Source organism: Elephas maximus, chromosome 15 (assembly GCF_024166365.1).
Source record: "Elephas maximus indicus isolate mEleMax1 chromosome 15, mEleMax1 primary haplotype, whole genome shotgun sequence".
NCBI classification, from domain to species: Eukaryota; Metazoa; Chordata; class Mammalia; order Proboscidea; family Elephantidae; genus Elephas; species Elephas maximus.
In genome coordinates this window covers 70,909,286-70,929,337 of record NC_064833.1, presented here as the reverse complement: position 1 = coordinate 70,929,337, position 20,052 = coordinate 70,909,286, and the positions used below count along the sequence as shown (strand labels likewise).

The window sequence follows — 20,052 nt, the reverse complement described above, 5'->3', positions numbered from 1 at the left end:
GTTTAGCTACAGCTGCTAACCAAAATGTCAGCAGTTCAAATCCATCAGCTACTCTTTGGAAACCCTATGGGGCAGTTCACTCCATCCTATATGGTCGCTATAAGTCAGAATCTACTGGACAGCAATGGGTTTGGTTTTTTTGGTTTGTTTTTAGGAAGGGTTAGTTTCTTCATAATCTCCTTCAGCAAGCCCCCACACTCCTATGTCCCATTTGAAATGGAAAGTGACATTTTCTCAGTTATATGTAAAAGGCTTCATTCAGCCTTATCCCACACCTAAACCCTTTATATAGACCTTTTGGAGCCATCAGGGAAACTTAATTACTTTTCTTACTCTTCAGGTTCCCTGGAACATGTACACACACACCTACATGCACGCCTCTTCAATAAGATATAAAATGACTTCCACAGACAGTAAAATCTTCTAGTTCTGGAGTAGGGAGAAGATTTAGAATGAACCAACAGCATCCTCCCCTTGAATGTAACACCCTGACTTAATTATGCACTGCTTTGTCCATGGCTGGATTCAGCCAGGTCCTTTCCAGTGCTGGCTTGGGGAGAGGGGAAGTAAGGGTGTTGTAGAAGTCAGCCCCAGCCACTCATTACTAGCTCTGCCTCTAGGGTAACTGTCCTGTCAGTTCCGTGTTTCTATCTACAGGGTAACCCTTGGAGAGATGCTTATTACCCCTTGCTTAGACGATTGCAACAGACTCTCCTGTGTTTCCCAGCATTTCTCCCTCATTGTCCTAGTCAGGGTTCTCTAGAGAAACAGAACCAGTGACACGGATGTGTGTGTATGTATAGCCATACACACACATACATAGAAAGAGGTAGGGGGAAAGGGAGAGGAGGCGAGAGAGATGGGGGGAGATAGATTGATTTACTTCAAGGGATTGGCTCACACAATTATAGTGGCCTGGTAAGTCCAAAATCTGTAGGTTAGGTAGCAGGGTGGAGACTTCTGAATGTTTACATCCCAAAATCCATAGGTCAGATGATAGAAAGAAGGCAGAGTGGAGAGAGTGAGCAAGTTCTGCCAAAATATCTGTTTATAACTTAGAGGCAGAACACACTCTAAGGAAACTGCCCTTTGGACTGATTTATTGATTATATCAGATTACATTATGAAAGGTGATTATATTACACTGTACTAGATTACATTATGGACCAGCATCTAGTCTAGTATTTAGCCAGACCACTGGGAATCATAGCCTAGCCAAGCTGACACATAAAATTAACGACCACACTCATTAATCATATGAACTTATCTGATCATATTGCCTCCCAGATTAAAAACCTTTGATGGCTTCTTCATCATGACAAATAAAGTCTAAACTCTGGAGTCTCATGGTAATTTGGACCCATCCTGTTTTTCAGGTTCCTTCTCCCACCCTTCATCCTTTACCCTCCCCAATGTATGAACTTTTTTTGGTTCACTGAACTACTAGAAATTTCTCCAGTAAGGCATTGCACTCTTAGTCCCCAAAGCCTTTGCTCACCCATCTGTAATTCAGTCCTTCATCCATTCAGTCAAAAAATACTTTAATTTTGTTATTATAAATAAAAATGTAAAAATATAAAAATTATTGAACTGTTAAGCATTATTAAAAATTATTAGCATGTTAACTCTTGATGTTGGGAATACAGTGGTAATGACCCTATTATCTTTGTGGAGTTTCCAACCTACTAAGGGAGGCAGTAACCCTGGCAGAGCAGTGGTTAAAAGCTATGGCTGGTAACCAAAAGGTCAGCAGTTTGAATCCACCAGCTGCTCCTAGGAAACCCTATGGGGCAGTTCTACTCTGCTATAGGGTTTCTATGAGTCGGAATCAACTCTACAGCAATGCGTTTTTTTTTTTTTTTTAAGTAAGGCAGGTGGCAGAAGTGTACTCAAACAAATTAAAAATGATAAATTGTGGGATGTGTGATGAAGGAAACAGGCTCTACAAGTGAAGGAAAGGGTAGGTTTTCTGTGTGGGGGCCATCTATTTAGAGAGACTAGTGAGTGAGGCCTGCGAAGCTGTGTGAAGAGTCCTCTAGACAGAGAGCACATGGAAAGGCCTTGAAGTGGAGCCGTGCAGTTGAGCCTCACTGTCCACAGATTTTGTATTTGTCAATATGCCTACTTGCTAAAAATTATGTGTAAGCCCAAAATTAATACTCAGCATGCTTTCAAGGTTATTTGTGAACAGGCTTATGTGCAGAATTTGCAGAGAATTTGAGTTCCTCACACGTCCATCCCCAGTTGAGATTGAACAAGTGGCTAGTCCAGCCTTCGTGTAAGCTTTATAGACCATAAACTACCACGAATTGTGAGGATTGGCCATATTTAGGACACTCAAGGACTGGCAAGGTGACCAGTGTGGCAAGAGCTAAACGAATGAGGAACAGAGGGGTGGCCACAAGGTCAATGCCAAGAGGCAGTCAAATCAGGTAGGACACTGGAAGGAGCGCAGGTTTTATTTTAAAAGCAGTAGTAACCAGTTGCTACCAAGTTGATTCTGACTCATGGCGAACCCATACGGTTTTCAGTGGATGATTTTTCAAAAGTAGGTCATCAGGTCTTTCTTCTGAGCACCTCTGGGTGGGCTTGAACCTCCAACCTTTTGGTTAGCAGCTGCCATGGATTGAATTGTGTCCTCCCAAGATACCTGTTAACTTGGCTAGGCCATGATTCCCAGTATTGCGTGATTGTCCACCATTTTGTCATCCAGTGTGATTTTCCTATATGTTGTAAATCCTATCACTATGATATTAATGAGATGGATTAGCGGTAGTTACATTGAGGAGATCTGCAGGGTTAGATTGTGTCTTAAGCCAATCTCTTTTGAGATATAAAAGAGAGAAGTGAGTAGAGAGACATGGTAACCTCATACCACCAAGAAAGCAGTGCCAGGAGCAGAGTTTGTCCTTTGAACCGAGGTTCCTGCGTGGAGAAAGTCCTAGACCAAGGGAAGATCGATGACAAGGACCTTCCTCTAGAACTGACAGAAAAAGCCTTCCCTTAGAGCTGGAGCCCTGAATTTGCACATTTAGCCTACTAGACTGTGAGAGAATAAAATTCTGTTTGTTAAAGCCATCCAGTTGTGGTATTTCTCTTATAGCAGCACTAGATGACTAAGACAGCAGCCAAACATGTTACCATTTGCATCACCCAAGGACTCCATAAAAAACTAAAACCAAACCCACTGCCATCGTGTCAGTTCCAACTCATAGCAACCCCACAGGGTTTCCAAGGCTGTAAATCTGTATGGAAGCAGGCTGCCACATCTTTCTCCTGTGGAGCTGCTGGTAGTTTCAAACCACCGACCTTTCATTTAGCAGCCAGTTGCTTTAGCCACTGTGCCAAGGACTCTATAGGATATCATTTACATTGTAAAATGACCCCTGAAGCTGTTGTGTGGCGAATAGGCTGGAGAGGGGATAGTGAGGGTTGGGAGACCAGCTGGGTGGATTTTCAGGAGTTCCATGAAGAGTAACAACAGTGACTTGGATGACAGTGGTAGCAGAAATGGAAGAGAGCAGTGGACCCATTGAAGATGTGTTGTGTGGAAAATTGGAAAGTCTCAGTAAAGGACTGGAATTGGGGCTTCAGAAAGAGGGAAAAATTAAGGAGACTTGCGTGTCTGGGACTTGTGCCTTGAGCAGGTGGGCCTTTGACTGGGGGAAGGCTGGAAGGTTTCAGTAGAGCCATCAGCATCTTATTCTTTGTTTATGCCGACATCATCTCGTCAATGAGACTGCTCTTGTTTCTCCCAGCAACACTCATCGCTATCCTCCCTGACCTTCCATTATAAATTCAAATGACTTGTTATCTTTGTTTCCCCTGGCTCCTGACCCCCAGATTGAAGACAGCAATCTAGTGTGGACCGCAGCACCAAAAAAAAAAAAAAAAAAAAAACCAAACCCATTGCTGTCAAGTTGATTCCAACTCATAGAAACCCTATAGGACAGAGTCAAAATGCACCATAGAGTTTCCAAGGAGAGCCTGGCAGATTTGAACCGCTGATCTTTTGCTTAGCAGTAGGTCTTAACCACTATACCACCAGCTTTTCCTCTCTCAGCACAGGCAGTTTTATTATCCTCTGTCTAAATTGTCCGTCCCTTGCAGACATGCTGACAGTGGTACAGTTCATCATGCACAGTAGAAACTCCCCACATGGGTGGTGAATGGAAGAAGTCACGTCATAGGGATTTCAGGAGCATGATCAGGGCCAACGGGGAATCTGAATGGATTGGAAAGAAAAGGCTGAGGGCTAGAAAGCACACTTGGCAAAGTAGCCAACAGTGCTGGGAGGTGACTGGTCAATGAGGTTTTTTTCACATACCTGGTGGCACAGAGCAATGGCTTTTTGCCTTGGCTGTTGCACAGGACTCATACCAGACAAATTACATTAGAATTCCTGGGTGGGGCTCAAACATGGATATTTTTAAAAGCACTCCCTGTGATTTCATTGGGAGCCAACTGAGAACCACTGACACAGGAGACCAGACCTCAACTTGGAAGACATTATTGTTGTTAGCTGCTGTTAAGTCAGCTCTGACTCACAGCAACCCTGTGTACAAGAGAACAAGACATTCATTAGTCCTGTGCCATCCTCACTTCAGTTGGTGTGCTCGAGTTCGTTGTTGCATCCGTTGTTGTATATCTTGAGAGCTTTCCAATCTAGGGTGCTCATCCTCCAGCCCTATATCAAACAATATTCTGTAGGGTTTTCATTGGCTAATTTTTGAAAGTAGATTGCAGGTCTTTCTTCCTAGTCTGTCTTACTCTGGGAGCTCCAATGAAACTTGTTCACCACAATTGACCTTGCTGGCATTTGAAATACCAGCGATATAGGTTTTAGCACCACATTAACATACAAACCACCAGAATAGGACAAACTGATAGATGGGTGGTGGCGGAAAACATTAGATGGCTTATGTCCCTTCACACCTGTCCTTTGGGGGCCTTAGAGCTTTACACCACGGGGCAGGCCATGGAGCGCAGAGCCTCCAACCTCAGCTAGCAGGAGGAAATGAGTTTTCAGGGTTGTCAATCCAGCTATTGTTCCAAGAAGCAAACCCCCCTGTCAAACCAGCCCACAAACCCAGAACAGAACCTCCGAGGGGACGCAGGGTCCACACACACAGCAACCTCTCATGTCTCGTTCCCCACTGGCGAGGGTCTCCTTGAAGGGCTTCCCTCTGGCACAGCATCCGTTTCCCTTCTGTTGCCAATAAAAGTCCCTAGCACTGTTCTTTCTCCTTCGCTTCCATGTATTGCTTCTGACAGAGTTTGCCAGTTAGCTGAGGTCAGGATTTCCTTTTTACAAACAACCTGCTTTCAGTCAGCGGGGCCAAAGGTTTCCTAAATTACAAACCCTTTCATTTCTTCTGTCACAAGTTATCCTGTCAGTTTGTATAATTGCACTGAATGGGGAGAAGCGGAAATGTTCAGAAAGACACTGAAAGAAAGAAGTGCTTTCACTAACTCTATCCTTGTGGATTGTCAAAAAGCTCTCATGAGCTGGATGGATAGGACTATTATGGTTGAAGCGTGTGTAGCCACATGCAGTGTGGGTAAGTTTCAGTGTCTGGAAGGAAGTTTCTTGCCGCTCCTAAATGAACACGTCCCCGGCACCATCTCTACATTCTGTTAAGCAAATGGCCTCCTTTATATTAATTTGAATTGAGAAACCTCTACGGCATACTCAAATGCTTTGAAAAACAAATTTTTAAAATCTATAACAAAATGTGTGTGTATTTTCTTTGACATCTGTCAACGTAAACTGGAAAACAAATTTTAAACCATTCTTTGGATGGGTGACAGAAGTGAGGTGCTAAGGTTGAAAAAAAAAAGCATTCATACATCACTGGAAGATTGTACTAACTGTGGACAAAATGCCGCATACATACACCATGAAAACTGGAAGGGGAAGCCTCAGCTCGTCCTGCTATTTAGAGATCGAGGAGACCAACTGCCCTCATCATCTTTTCATGATCCTGTGTTGCATCCAGGAGGGTGGGTTTGGGTCATGACTCTGCTGTATTTGGCTCTGGCCCCTTTGGGCAAAGCATTTAACCCGAGTTTTGTAACCTGTAAAATAAAAAAGGCTCAGCTAGCCACTACGTAGACCTAACATTCTAAGTCTGGTTTTAGTGCAGAAGTATGACCCACAGTGCAGGGTTTCAGGCCCTGTGTGGTAATGCAGGAGCCTAAATGAACTTTCTGTTCCTAGCCTCTAAGGAAGATAATCATGCTCACGCATAATAAAGGCATGGAGCCTACCTAATTTACTCCAAGATGAAAGACAGTTAAAGCCCCAACCCCTCTGTTTGTCTCTTGGGCCCTTTCTGGGGAATCCCTCTCCCACCTCCCCGTCTGCCCTCTGCCCCTCATTCTCTGTGCTCCAGTCCCTGCCCCTGCCCCCCAAGCTTGCCACACTCCTTCCCACTCACTGCTTAGGCCAACTCCTCCCAGCCTTCCAGTCTCATTTCAGACATCAGTTCTTTAAGGAAGCATTTCCTGTCTGCCCAGGCTGCCCATGCTAGCTCCACCCCTCATCAACAGTTCTGCTTACTGAAGCCTTTCCTATAATTGTAGAGTCCCTGGGTGGTGCTAATGGTTAATAGGCTCAGCTGCTAACCAAAATCCTGGAGGCTGGAGTTCATCCAGAGGCACCTCAGAAGAGAGGCCTAGTGATCTACTTCCGAAAAACCAGACACTGAAAATGCTGTGGAGCACAGCTCTACTCTGACACACACGGAGTTGCCATGAGTCACGGTGAACTAGATAGCAACTGATTTCGGTTTTCTGTAATTGTAATTCTTCTTTAATAGCCACCTTCCGAACCCTTGAGGTTAGGGACCACAGCCTTTTTCAGCTTTTTCTCTGGAGTAGGCCCAAATAATGCACTGCCCTTCTAAAGAGTCTGTGTGTTCAAGGAAACCAAAAAAAAAAAAAAAAAACAACCCCGAGACCCGTTGCTGTTGAGTTGATTCTGACTCATAGCGACCCTACAGGACAGAGTAGAACCGCCCCATAGGGTTTCCAAGGAGCATCTGGTAGATTCAAACTGCTGACCTTTTGGTTAGCAGCCAAGCTCTTAACCACTGCACCACCAGCACCAGCAAAGTAACTGGTTCTTTAATTGATTAGAAAAATTAGCATGATAATGGGTAACGTTAGAGAGTCTGCCAGGCAGAATTCCATACACTTTACATGTAGTAACTTGTTTTATCCTCGCACTAACACTCTGAAGTAGATATTATTGTTATCCCCGTTTTACAGGTAAGTCCCTGGGTGGTGCAAGCAGCTTTCCAGCTTGGAATTGGCTACTAACCTAAAGGCTGGAGGTTTGAAACCACCCAGTGCTGCTTAGAAAAAAAGGTTTAGCAATCTGCTTCCATAAAGGTTACAGCCAAGAAAACCCTGTAGAACAGTTCTCGTCTGTAACACAGAGGTTTCCAAGAGTTGGAATAGACTCCATGGAAATGGGCTTGTTTTAGTTTTTGTTTTAAACAGATAGGGAAACTGAGGCACAGAAAAGTTAAATAACTTGGGAGGCAAACAGGTGAAGTTGGGATTAGGAGCTGGGCAGTGTGACTGCAGAAACTGGGCTCCTAGCCACGAGACTGTACTATCTCACAGTGGTATTGAGGCCCCTTAGCTTCGAGTTGTCTGGATTCCCCATATATCTCACCATCTGACCCCCCATTTGACCTATTAGCAAATCCTGTCATCTCTATCACTAAAAATAAACCATAACTTTATTTCCACCACCTTAGCCCAGCCTGGCCACTGCGCATCTGGACTTCCCTAATAGCCTAATAGGGCCCTGGTTTAGAGCTCAGGCTGCTAACCAAAAGGTCGGCAGTTCAAATCCACCAGCCCCTCCTTGGAAACCCTATGGGGCTGTTCTACTCTGTCCTATAGGGTCGATATGAGTCAGAATCAACTAGAAGGCAATGGCTTTTTTTTGAATAGCCTAATAACTGCCCTCTCCCCCCCATTCTTTTCTTGCCTCTTCTAGCCCATTCTTCACCCAACTGTCAGAGGGATCTTTCAGGGTGAATCAGAGCAGGTCACACACCTGTGTAAAATCCCCAGCAGCCTCCTGTTTCACTAAGGCTAGCATCCACGTCACTTACCATGACCTCAGGTCTTTGCTGGTCTCCTCTCCTTTCCAGGGAGATTTTCACTTCTAGAACACAATAGAAGGATTCTCTCCTGAGGGCCTTTGTCTGTATTCCACCACCACCCCACCCTCCATCTTCGCATACTGTTAACTACTTAGTACTCTGGCCTTAGCTCGAACATCTTGGCTCTAGCTATCTAATCCAAGGTCGTTTATCCCTGTCACTTATCTATATTCCACGTTTTATTTTCCATAAAGAACTTTTGCGACCTTATTCATTCGTTGATTTATTGTGTCTCCACCAAAAATCAGGAGCAGGGGCCATGTATACTCGGCACCCGGGATGGTGGTGGCACATGGTGGTGCCCAGTGAGTCTTCACTGAAAGGAATGATACGAACTGCCAGTGAAGGCACAATAGGTAGGAGAAGCTCAAGGGAAGGAGCTAACACTGTGTGCCACGATGGAAAAGAAGGCTCTGCAAAGGAGGAAGGCCTGAAGCTGGATACAATTTGGACGGATTGAGGGGGGATGAGGTCATTAACAGCAACGAGGATGCCCTGAGTAAAGATGGGGCAGGGCTGATAAGGGCTGCTTGGTGTCTATTAACCGCCCCTTCCCCCAAGGTGATTCCGACTCTCATAGCAACTCTATAGGACAGAGAACTGCCCCATAGGGTTTCCAAGGAGCGGCTGGTGGATTTGAACTGTCGACCTTTTGGTTAGCAGCTGAGTTCTTAACCATGGCAGCTGTAACCATAAAAAAACCAAACCAAAACCGTTGCCGTCAATTCCAACTCATAGCAACCCTATAGGACAGAGTAGAACTGCCCTGTACAGTTTCCAAGGAGCGCCTGGTGGATTTGAACTGCCGACCTTTTGGTTAGCAGCCGTAGCACTTAACCACTATGCCACCAGGGTTTCCATTGTAACCATAGCGGAAGATAATATTGGGAAGGAAAGTTGTCATAAGCTGCTGTCGAGTTGGCTCTGACTCATGGCAACCCCATGTACCACACAATAAAACACTGCGTGCCATCTTCATGATCATTGGTGTGCTCAAGTCCATTGTTGTGGTCACTGTGTATTCTGAGTGCCTTCCAAACTAGGAAGGCATCTTCCACCACTATATCAGACAATATTTGGTGGTGATCAGGGCTTCAAACCGGTTTGCTCCAGTTCGAACCCCTGATGAGAATTTGCATTTTCACACCCTATATACTGAATCAGGATCTACATTTTAACAAGATCCCCAGGTGACTCTTCTGTATATTTTGAGAACCACTGCTCTGCTAGTGGTTCTCAGAATTGGTCCCTCACCAGCAGTACTAGCATCATCTGGGAATTCGTTGGAAATGCAAATTGTCAGCAGGAGTTTGAACTGGAAGGAACCAGTTTGAAGCCCTAATTGTGATCCATAGGCTAGTTTTCAGAAGTAATCATCAAGCCTTTCTTCCTAGTCTTAGTCTGGAAGCTCTGCTAAAACCTGCCCACCATGGGTAACCCTGCTCGTATTTGACATATGGGTGGCATAGCTTCCAGCATCACAGCAACACGCAAGCCACCACAGTATGACAAACTGACATAAGGGTGATGGGGAAGGAAGGTAGAGACTGTATTTGGAGGCTCTAGAATGCCAGGTGGAGAAACATGGGCTCTAACCTACGGTCAAAAGAGAGGCCTATAAGCATCGTGGGCAGGGTGTCATGTCAGAAGTGATGCTTTAGAAAATTTATCTGTTGAGGGTATATCCTGTTTTCCCTAATATCCATACTTTCTTCACTTGACACCTAAATACCCCTCGCTGAAGACTTCCCCCAAACCTTTTTCATTCTCAGGCTATCTGAGCATGCTCAGACACTTCACTAATCATCCCATCTGGCCCTGTGCGTGCATGTGAAAAATGAACGTCTTGAGCCTGATAAATGAGTTAGAAAATTGCAAGTCTGATTTTCCCATGTTTGCGTGTATGAATCTGGTGTTTCTAAAATTAAGTCCTACCCAAAACCCATTGCCGTTGAGTCAATTGCAACTCATAGCGACCCTATAGGACAGAGTAGGAGGACACAAATTATGCTGTTTTACAGCCTTCTGTCCGTGATTAACACAGCCAAATCTTAGAGGTATATGTAGTAGGCATTCTTCATAGATGAAACTGTTTGACGTTGCTGTCCCTTGGGTATTTAAGTGGCTAAATCTATGCGCTGCTGGGCAAAACACCTGATGCTGAATTCTGTTCCGCAATAGATAAATGGGAAGGAGGCTCCAACTTAGTTTTCTTTTGGGGGGGGGGGTGTAAAGAGCTTTTCCACTCATCTGTTCTTACAGTGATCAAAGAAACAACTGTTACCCTTCTAGTTTAGTCTCCTAAAAGACTGATAAAGCCATCACTGCAATTACTTCATACAACTTCCTTTTGTTTGACTATGAGCTTTCTAAGGCAACCAAGATCCTGCTATTTCATATAACCAAGAGGAAAAAAGAAAAAATAGATATTCAAGAAGCTTACAGTACTTCACAAATCAATTTTATTAATTTAAACACAAAATGAAGAAAAATTCTGTACACAGCTGTGGACACAACACACCTTTATACAGTAAGGCCAAGAGAAACGTTGTCTTTTCAGTCTGCAGAGTACAAAACCGTAAAAAGAAAAGGTGAAAAAACTGTCAACTTCTGTTTGCTTCAAGCAAAAAAGAAAAGAGCTAATCCAGTTGTTAATTTAAGCAATTTGGAGAGTCCACCAATGACTAGTTCTAGCAGCAACATGAAACTTCAAAAATAGATGGAGTAGCTCTGTAGCTACTTTGGGTAGCTGGGTCAAAGCTGATGTTTTTTTCCCAACATAATATTAAAAAAAAAAAAAATGCAAAAGTAATTTCAGGACAATGGAAGGCTTTAGCTGAGAAAAACAGTGCCCAGACAAATGGATCACTTTTGGAGAAACTTTCTTATGGTGTGATGAAGGTGACAGTTTTTATTCCCCAGATTTGTAGAGAGGAAATCAGTTCCTTGGTGATGTTGACTGTGCCCAGTCCACCGCCGGCAATGAACTTTCCTCAGTGAGAAGGAGCAAAAGAGAGAAGAGGAAAGGGACAGACAGAAAATGCAGCTCTAAGGAATAATGCCAATTTGTGCTGATTTCCAGGTATGTAGTAATTTACTCCTTTATCTAAAATAAAAAAATAAAAAAAAAACGCAGACACAAAAGTAATTGAGCCCATGAAAACCTTGCTTTGCTAGTCTCCAATTTGTGACACTTTTTATTAATAAAATATATTCTATCATCTACATTCTTTCTGTGGGAAGAAGCATTTGAATAATCATTTTATTCCAAGTAGTTACATATAATACATTAATTCGTGTGGAAAATGAAACAGTGAGGTGGTATTAAGACCTTTTTTCCCAAGTTAGTTAAGAAACCACTCTTTTTTTTAACCAAAACTGTCCTAATAGCATTAAAAAAAAAAAAAGAATTGAGAAAAAAATTTGGGAAAACAAAATCCTTATTGACACTTGACATCCATGTTTTTGGTCTTGACAACATTATCTAAAAAAAAAAAAAAATTCCATTATCTACATATTTATACCCAATACTTCAGTAAGGCACCACACATGAGTCTGTGCACAGGTTGCCTCATTACTTCACTATCAAGGCATTTCTACCTTTCAATATCATTTCCCTAAACAATATGTAAAAGAATCATCCATTATTACAAATTTACACCCAAAATTCTTTCTGTACATGATTGTCTCAGTGATGTACATATTACATGTTTAAATTAGACATTATTAAACTACTTTGTAATGTGCTAAAAATTAAAAAGTACTTGCTGTGTCGTGAGGCAAAGGCCTTTACTCGTTTATTTCTTAGGCTATTGTCTCTTCTGTTTGATGTCAAAATCTGTTTGGGGGAATTGTATGGTATGTGAACTATACCTCAATAAAGCTGTTTAAAAAAAGTCTGTTCATAAATAAGTAGAGATGTACAGATTACCCTGGGTATGGGACACCAAAAAGTAAACCTTCTTTACAAGAAAATTACTCCACTGGTATTCAGGACGCACGTTTTAGTCTTTGTTGTGCAATCAAGTTTGCTGTACTGAAGAAGCTGTTTCTGTCACATTGAAGATGCTAAAACCTTAAGTGTTTGCAGTTCCTTTCTTCACAGGTTTGAACCGTGTAGTTAACGTGGCAAAGACACAGTACACCGTGTTAGAACATTCTCATGGCTTGTTTTCATTGGATTCACAGTACTAGAGTCAACAGCTGTTCTGTAGAAACAGACATCGTCCGCCATTTGCCACAAGGGCAAGAGGTCAGGACTGACAGCAGCTGTGCGTCAATATGTTGAAATTGCTAAGTTCAGTCGTCCAGCGCTGACACAAGACTCAGGGCTGCTGGATTTGTCCCTGGTCAAAAGGGCAGTTGTGGGGTTTCAAAGTGCTCTGTGGCTGTTACAGGTACTCCAGCTCCAAGGCATGATGTAGGGCCATGAGGTCCGAGTGACTGGAGATCCTCCAAAAAGGCATGGCGTGCTGCAAAAGGGCAGACACACAGTGACGACAGAGAACGTTCCTGCACAAGCCCTTAAAATGTCTGCTGAAAATCCACCACACTATCTACCCCCTTTCTTCAGTATTGTAAAAACTGCCAGCCAACATCTTCACATCACATCTGTTTTAAACAAAAACTCAAATTTAATCCTCCCCTAAGAATACTGGACTGAACTGTAAAATATAATCTAGAGTCTGTTTCTTTTAAGAAGGTGATGGATATTTCTTAACTAGATCTTCACTGTGACATGAATGCCAACTCCAAGCTTAAAATAAAACATAGCTATGAATGAAACTTTGCCGAAACCAGCTGCATTTCAAAACATGTAATACAGTGGATTTTTAAGGCTGCAAGTTTAGAAAGCTCATATTTTATAAGAGATTAAGCAGCTGTCCTTAGTTGGTAGTATTTTACATTTTTCAGAATTTAATCTTGCTCAAATATGAAGCAACTTTTCTTCAATCATGTCCATCAGTTATTTTTTATATCGATCTCGAAATGGTTTTACCATACGGGAAAATTATAAATGAATGTCTAAGTTTCATTTGTTTTTGTAGTTGTTTAAACCATCAATCTAAAAATCTAGAGATTAGATAATGGAAATGTTTGTGAAACACCTCAGTAAGTCAGATACAGGAAAAACTGGAAAGAAACAGAAGTTATCTCATCGATGAAAAGGGAAAACATGATTATAAAGATTCACTATTCAAAAGCACTATATAGTAAGTACTTATGCTTCAGCAAACTTTTCCTTAAATATAATCACCACCTTTCAGAGGACAAAATTCTATTTAGCCCATTGTAAAAAAAAAAAAAAAAAAAGGCCAGAGTATAAAAAATTTGCAATTATAGTTCTGAGAAAAGAGGAGAGTCTGGCATGGAAGCAAATAAGAGGATTTTGGGTGGACTGTGTACAAGTGATAGTGGAAGCATGATGTAGACCACATTGCTGTTATATACCGGGAATACAAACTATTAAGTTATTTATTAGTAATTGTTTTACCTTATTACCTGTGAAAACCATATGTTATATTCACGTATCAGATGTAGACATTCTTGGACTCTATGCTACTTTGGATTATCTATTTATCTTTGTGATTCTTCAGTAACAGAATAATCTATAACTGAGTACTAAAGATCTTGCAGAATTTTAGAAGGCTAATTCACATGGCAACTTTAGAGTAAAGAGATACTATTTTGCATTCATTTATACAGTATTTTTTGAGTTTCCAGGCACTGTGCTGAGTTGCAGAAAACCCACAGACGCATAGTTCCTGGTCTACTCTCTCGCAGGCTGTAGGAGAGTGGCAGAAATGTACAATAATCATGAGCATTTACCTAAGTCTTATCACAGTAGTTGGAGGGTGTAGCTACCTTTGCCTGGGGAACTGGGAAAACTGGGTAATAGTTGAGCTAGGTATGAAAGAATGAGCATCTGAGAATGTGTGTGTGGCAGGAGGAGAATAAAGGAAAAGTTCACAGGTGGAATTATGGCTTCGTGTGTGAGTGATTCAGTTGTGATGACTGGGTGCAGGGCCTGGTAAACCCTATTAAGGAGTTTATTAATAATAACTATTATGATTAAGTATTCTATCCAGGACTCTACTAAGCAGTTTACAGGGACCCTCTCATTTAAGCTTCACTATATGTAACATCACAGATACCTCACTGTGATGGAGTCAATTCTCACTCATGGTGACCCCATATGTTACAGGGTAGAACTTCTCCATAGGGTATTCTTGGCTGTAAACTTTACAGAAGCAGATCACAAGGCCTTTCTTCTGCAGAGCCATTGTGTGGGTCCAAACCACCCACCTTTAAGTTAGTAGTCAAGTGCAAACCATTTGTACCACCCAGGGACCTTATAACCTTGGAGATAGGAAGGTACTACAGCATTTTTACTGATGAAAAAACAGGCATAGAGGAGCAGAGGATGTGTAGATATCACCTGGAAGAAGTGAAGCCAGATTTCTACTAGGTCTGGTCTGAATCTGAAGCCTGTATGCTCTAATGCCCCTTAGCTACTAATCTCTGTGGCCTTAGAGCAGCTTTAAAAAACAAAACAAGACAAAACAAACACTGCACAATCCCATTTATGCTTTGCCAGTAAGAGACACTGGAGGGGCTGTGATGCATAGATCTGGGTTTGCCAAGTGTCTGATCTGTTACAACACAAAAGATATCTTCTTTTTTTCTTATTAGAACAGAAATTCATGTGCACTATAAAACATCTGCACAATAAAGAGTTGTATAAAGAATACAAATCATTTCTAATCCTATACACAAGGATAACAACCATAAACATTTTTGTATATTTTCAGATATATATACGCAGACACATATTTAAAGTTATGTGTACATACAATGTATACCATTCTGTATCCTGCTCATTTTACTACTTAATCTTGATTCTATTTTGGACAAATATTTTTAAAGAAAATCATTAATATTTTCAAAGTTATCATCTACCTGGTATCTATTTTTATATCCCTTTATTTCTAATTAGCTTGTGCTTTTCTTATTTTCTTGATTAGATTTGCCAGAGATTCATTGTCCCCAAAGCTGCTTCTTATCAACAACTGAAGAAAGGGGGCTGTACAATAATCCCACTGAGCTTACGTATCATTATTTCAGGATGTAAAAAGAAATGCTGAAGGCTCTCCAGCTAGTCATCCAGAAACTTCTAGGACAACGATCTTCATAAATGAGGTCCCCAGGTAGCACAAACACAACTAACATAAAGGTTGGTGGTTTGAACCCACCCTGGATCACCATGGAATAAATGACTGGTGATCTGCTTCTATAAAGATTACTGCCAAGAAAACCCCATGGAGCAGTTCTACCCTGTAATACCTGGGGTCGCCATGAGTCAGAATTCACTTGAGAGCAACAGGTATCTTCGTAAGTAGATATAATATTACTTGTGAGAGGTGGAATGTTTTTCTAGAGGAGGTTCAGTCAAATTCTTTTGCATGATAATTATCTGAAGTTGGCTATATCTAACCCAGGCGAGTCCTATACGAATGTAGCCATTAGCAATACAAATTTGAAAGCTATTGAGACATTCGAAGCACGCACTGAAAAATGCACTAAGCAGCAGAAAAACTGAAAGCGAATTGAAAAAAACCCAGTTAATTCTTTGGTACCCAGAAATATTTGGTATATGCTTAAAATGTAAACTGGGCATTTAATTCCATAGTAAACAAAGGGCCTAGGCAGTGGCTGTGTCTCATCTTTACAGGTGTAGGGACTGATGCCAGCCCAGGGCACATTTGATTGCAACTATTTCACTTTATACATCATATCAAAACACTGTATGGAAGGGGGGGGTTATCCACAAAGAGCCCTGAAATGGCTTGTTTACTGGCACTGAACTACCAGTGTCTTTAGCCTTCTGGTTTACCCTGAAATGTGCTCAAATGATGAAATATGCCTCTGGTATATTACAGATGAAGTTCCTAGGTGGTACAAATGGTTAACATGCTCGGCTGCTAACTGAAAGGTTGGAGGTTTGAGTCTACCCAGAGCCACTTGGAAAGAAAGGCCTGGTGATCTACTTCCTAGAAATCAGCCACTGAAAACCCTACAGGGCACCGTTCTACTCTGGTGTACATGGGGTTGCCTTGAGTTGGAATCAACTCAATACCAACTGGCATGCCATATTCCAGGCAACGTGTAACAGTGCAATGCTGATGGGGTCGTTCATGGGAGGAAAAGTGCCAAAGGTCCCACCGTGAGAACTCTGCATGAGAACAGCAAGTCCACTCTTGTCATGGCTTTATGACATGAAGGGTAAAGTAATGGCTTCTCTAAGAAAAACGTATGTTCACTTCATCTTCACTTAAGTCAAGGATTATAAGAAGGCTGTGTCTAGGGGGAGAGACTAGATGACTCAAACTCCTGCTGACAAATAATTAGAACTAATATTGCAAAATGATAATGTTTTCCTTAATTGACACATGTATTTATGTGAAGACTATGTATTTACAACAGCTTCCTAGGACAAGTGGATGCAAAGTAATCAGATTCTCCCCCTGCATCCACTAGAAGAGAGCATTTCTTAAATGAAGTCAGAGTTGGTGGTGCAAAAGAAAAACAAGTGGTAGAATGAGGAGACCTGGGTTATATCTCAAGTCTGACTTTCGCTATCTGACTTTGAATTATGAAGCCCCGGTTTCTTTGTAAAATGGTTAGGGGAAATGGTTTATTAAAGTCTACGATTCTATTACCTACACTGCACTAGAGCTATAATACATACATAATGTACAAGACAAGACATATGCCGCCCCCACCCACCCTGTCAAGAACTGCTAGGCAAGGAAGACATAGCTGCTGAAACTGTTTAATTAAGATAGTGTGGGATTAATATCAAAAAGGTAAACTCAGAGAGGGGAGACCAGAGAGGGTAAGCTGGGCTTGTGTTGATCATTGACAATTAGGCAAAGCTGAACAGATGGATGGCAATACAAGTTAGGAGATATGGACAAGGGTGACAGGTGGTTATACACAGAGCAATTTCAGTAATTAATGTGGAGGTAATGGGGCTGGAATGATGTGTTCATTATACAGACTAATAAGGAAGGAGGTTTTTCATCGTAGAAGTACTTGGAATATCTAAGTTTAGATTCTATCTAAGTTTAGATTCTTCTCGTAAGTTGAAGGGGAGGAGCCCTGCTGGGACAATGTTAACCGAAAGGTTTGTGGTTTGAACCCACCCAGCAGCTTCATGGGAGAAAAACCTGGCAATCTGCTCTCGTAAAGATTACAGCCTAGAAAACCCCATGGATCGCTATAAGTTGAAAACCGACTTGATAGCACCTAACAACAACAAATGGAAGGGAAAGGAGGCTAACACTTCCTTAATGTCAGGAGTTACTGTGAGGAGGGTATGCTAAGCAATTTAGGGTGACAGCAAGGAAGAATGGATACAGACAGGCTGAGGGATGTCTGGCTGGTAGCAGAGGAACCAGGCAGAGTAACAGTGAAAATGGAGTGGGTGCAATAGAGGAAGGACACTGTGAGGGGAGAACTCACAGGACTTGATGATGGGTTGGAAGCAGAGAATGTCAAAGCAAACGTGAGTGGGTGAACTGGTTTGGGGCAGCTGAATTCATTTGGTTGTATTCAGATATTCAGGTAGCTATGACATGGGATACCAAAATGGAGATAATCAGGTAACCGGAGTCATAGGACTAAAACAGAGCTAACCACAAATCATAACAGAAGTGAGAACTAAAACAGTGACACATGTAGGATTGAGTTTATCAAGAGTAGGCATATATCGAGGGAAGTTCTAAATTGTGGGAAGTACACAAGTGCGGGGTCTTTGTTGCTTTCTGTTGTTAGCTGCCACTGAAAAGATTTCAACTCATAGTAACCCCATGTGTGCAGAGTAGAACTGTTGCATAGGGTTTTCAAGGCTGTGACCTTTTGAACACAGATTGCTAGGCCTGTCTTCTAAAGCACCTCTGGGTGGATTTGAACTGCCAAACTTTCTGTTAGTAGTCCAGTGCTTAGACATTTGAGTCATCCAGGGACTCCTTCTGGGTGTTCAGAACCAAAATACTCTGACTAGTGAGAAAATAATGACACCTCTTTCCTCCTCCTCTCTGCCTACACATGCAAATTTTCAAATCATCAGACCCCACCCTTTCCCATCTGATAATCTGCATTTACCCCTTTTGGTTATACATACCATCAATAGTATAAAATGCTGGCTACATGAACACTCAAGTACAACTTGAGTTTTGCTGAATTAAGAAGATATTAATAAAATGTTTCAAACATTTAAACGCGCATATCCTTTGACTGAGGTGTTCCACATCTAGGAATTCAACCTACACATTGTTCACCTGCATGCGCAGGGGCCACATTAGGTCTGTTCACTGCAGAGCTGATAGCAAAGGACTAGAAACAGCCTAAATGTCCAGCCCCAGGAGACTAGTGAAATTAGAGCGCATCCATGTAATGGAATACCGATGCAGCCATTTAAAAGGATTATAGATGCTCCATGTATTGATATGGGATAATTGTCAGCATATAACCTTAAGTGGAAAAGGCAGGTACTAAGAAATGGTGCAGAGTTACCATTTGGATAAAAAAAGAGAACATATCTGTGCTTTCATGTGCATGTATTATCTCTAGGACATTTGCCTACAGAGGTACAAAGACTTCCTAAATTGTTAATAAAAAGATCCCGGGAGACAGGTTATTTTAAGAACACATTGTGAAACTTCTGCACAGCATTGTTCTTTCATCATTTGTGTATCTGCTTTCCCGCTAGACAGAAGCCAGCTCTTCAAAGACAAGAGTGGCATCCAATTCAAGGCCTAGCCCATAGTAAGTGCCCATTAAGTGCGAAATGCATGAATGCCTTTAGAATCATAAAATTCACTGTATTGTGGCCTGCAATCCCCATGTTCCGCGTAACATCTGTAGTACAATTTTTGTTTTTAATTTTACCTCTTTTGCAAAAGTGGATTGTGTTTTTCTCCTCCATAAGCTTAGAATAGGGCATTACTAATCCAGTTCTCAGCTTCATTTTGGATTTCAGCAAGTTGTGGGCTGTACATTTAAAAGAACATGTTCTGGTGAAGCCTTGGCTATTACACAGATAACGGACGCTTGCCATTATTCCCCTGTGTTATTCTCGAGAGGTTTATTTTAAGTAGTTCTCTGAAAAGTAACTACAGTTAAGGTATAGGACTATTATAAAACAAAGCCACTTTTTCTCTTGTTGGTTATCTTCGAGTGGATTCCGACTCATGGCTATCCCATGTGTGCAGAGTGGAACTGCTCCATAGGGTTTTCAAGGATGAGAGACAAACTGCTGTCAGTGTGCAGGGGAATCTATTACTTACATTTCAATTTTTTAATCATTCATATGCCTAATTATTTTCCCTATGTTGTATTAAAAAAAAATCAAACCTGTTGCCACTGAGTCGATTCTGACTTATAGCGACCCTATAGGACAGAGTAGAACCACCCCATGGAGTTTCCAAGGAGCACCTGGCAGATTCAAACTGCCGACCCTTTGGGTAGCAGCCGTAGCACTTAGCCACTACAGCACCAGGGTTTCCATGTTGTATTAGGGAAACAGAATTTTATGGAAAAAGGAGAGCCTGGCAGGTTTTGACAACAAAGACCTAGAAGACATCTGTCAGCAGATGGCTTCCCACACTCTCCTTTGCTCGGTCTTTCTAGGAACAAAGAGGTGCTCGTGGAAAACCCTTATGAGAGATCCCTTTAGAATGATTTCTTTATTTCAAAACACAAAGGTGTTTCTAACTTTTTCTCTTTGAAGGGGGTGTTCTTTATGATATAAATTATAGAATTAGATTAAATTACTGATGAAAGCCCTGAGACTGTATGGGCAAAA

At 41.8% G+C, this 20,052-nt stretch overlaps 1 protein-coding gene across 9 annotated transcripts in view; it reads right to left on the bottom strand.

Annotated features, from left to right (window-relative positions):
* Positions 1 to 10,971: 10,971 nt before the first annotated feature.
* The window catches only part of EYA1 (EYA transcriptional coactivator and phosphatase 1), a 438,130-nt gene continuing 429,049 nt past the window's right edge, over positions 10,972 to 20,052 (bottom strand). For all 9 annotated transcript variants that reach the window (XM_049853553.1, XM_049853551.1, XM_049853550.1 and 6 more), the window contains one exon: positions 10,972 to 12,655. In XM_049853553.1, coding sequence (XP_049709510.1) covers positions 12,575 to 12,655 — 81 coding nt within the window. In that variant the 3' untranslated portion in view covers positions 10,972 to 12,574. The remainder of the gene's footprint in view (positions 12,656 to 20,052) is intronic.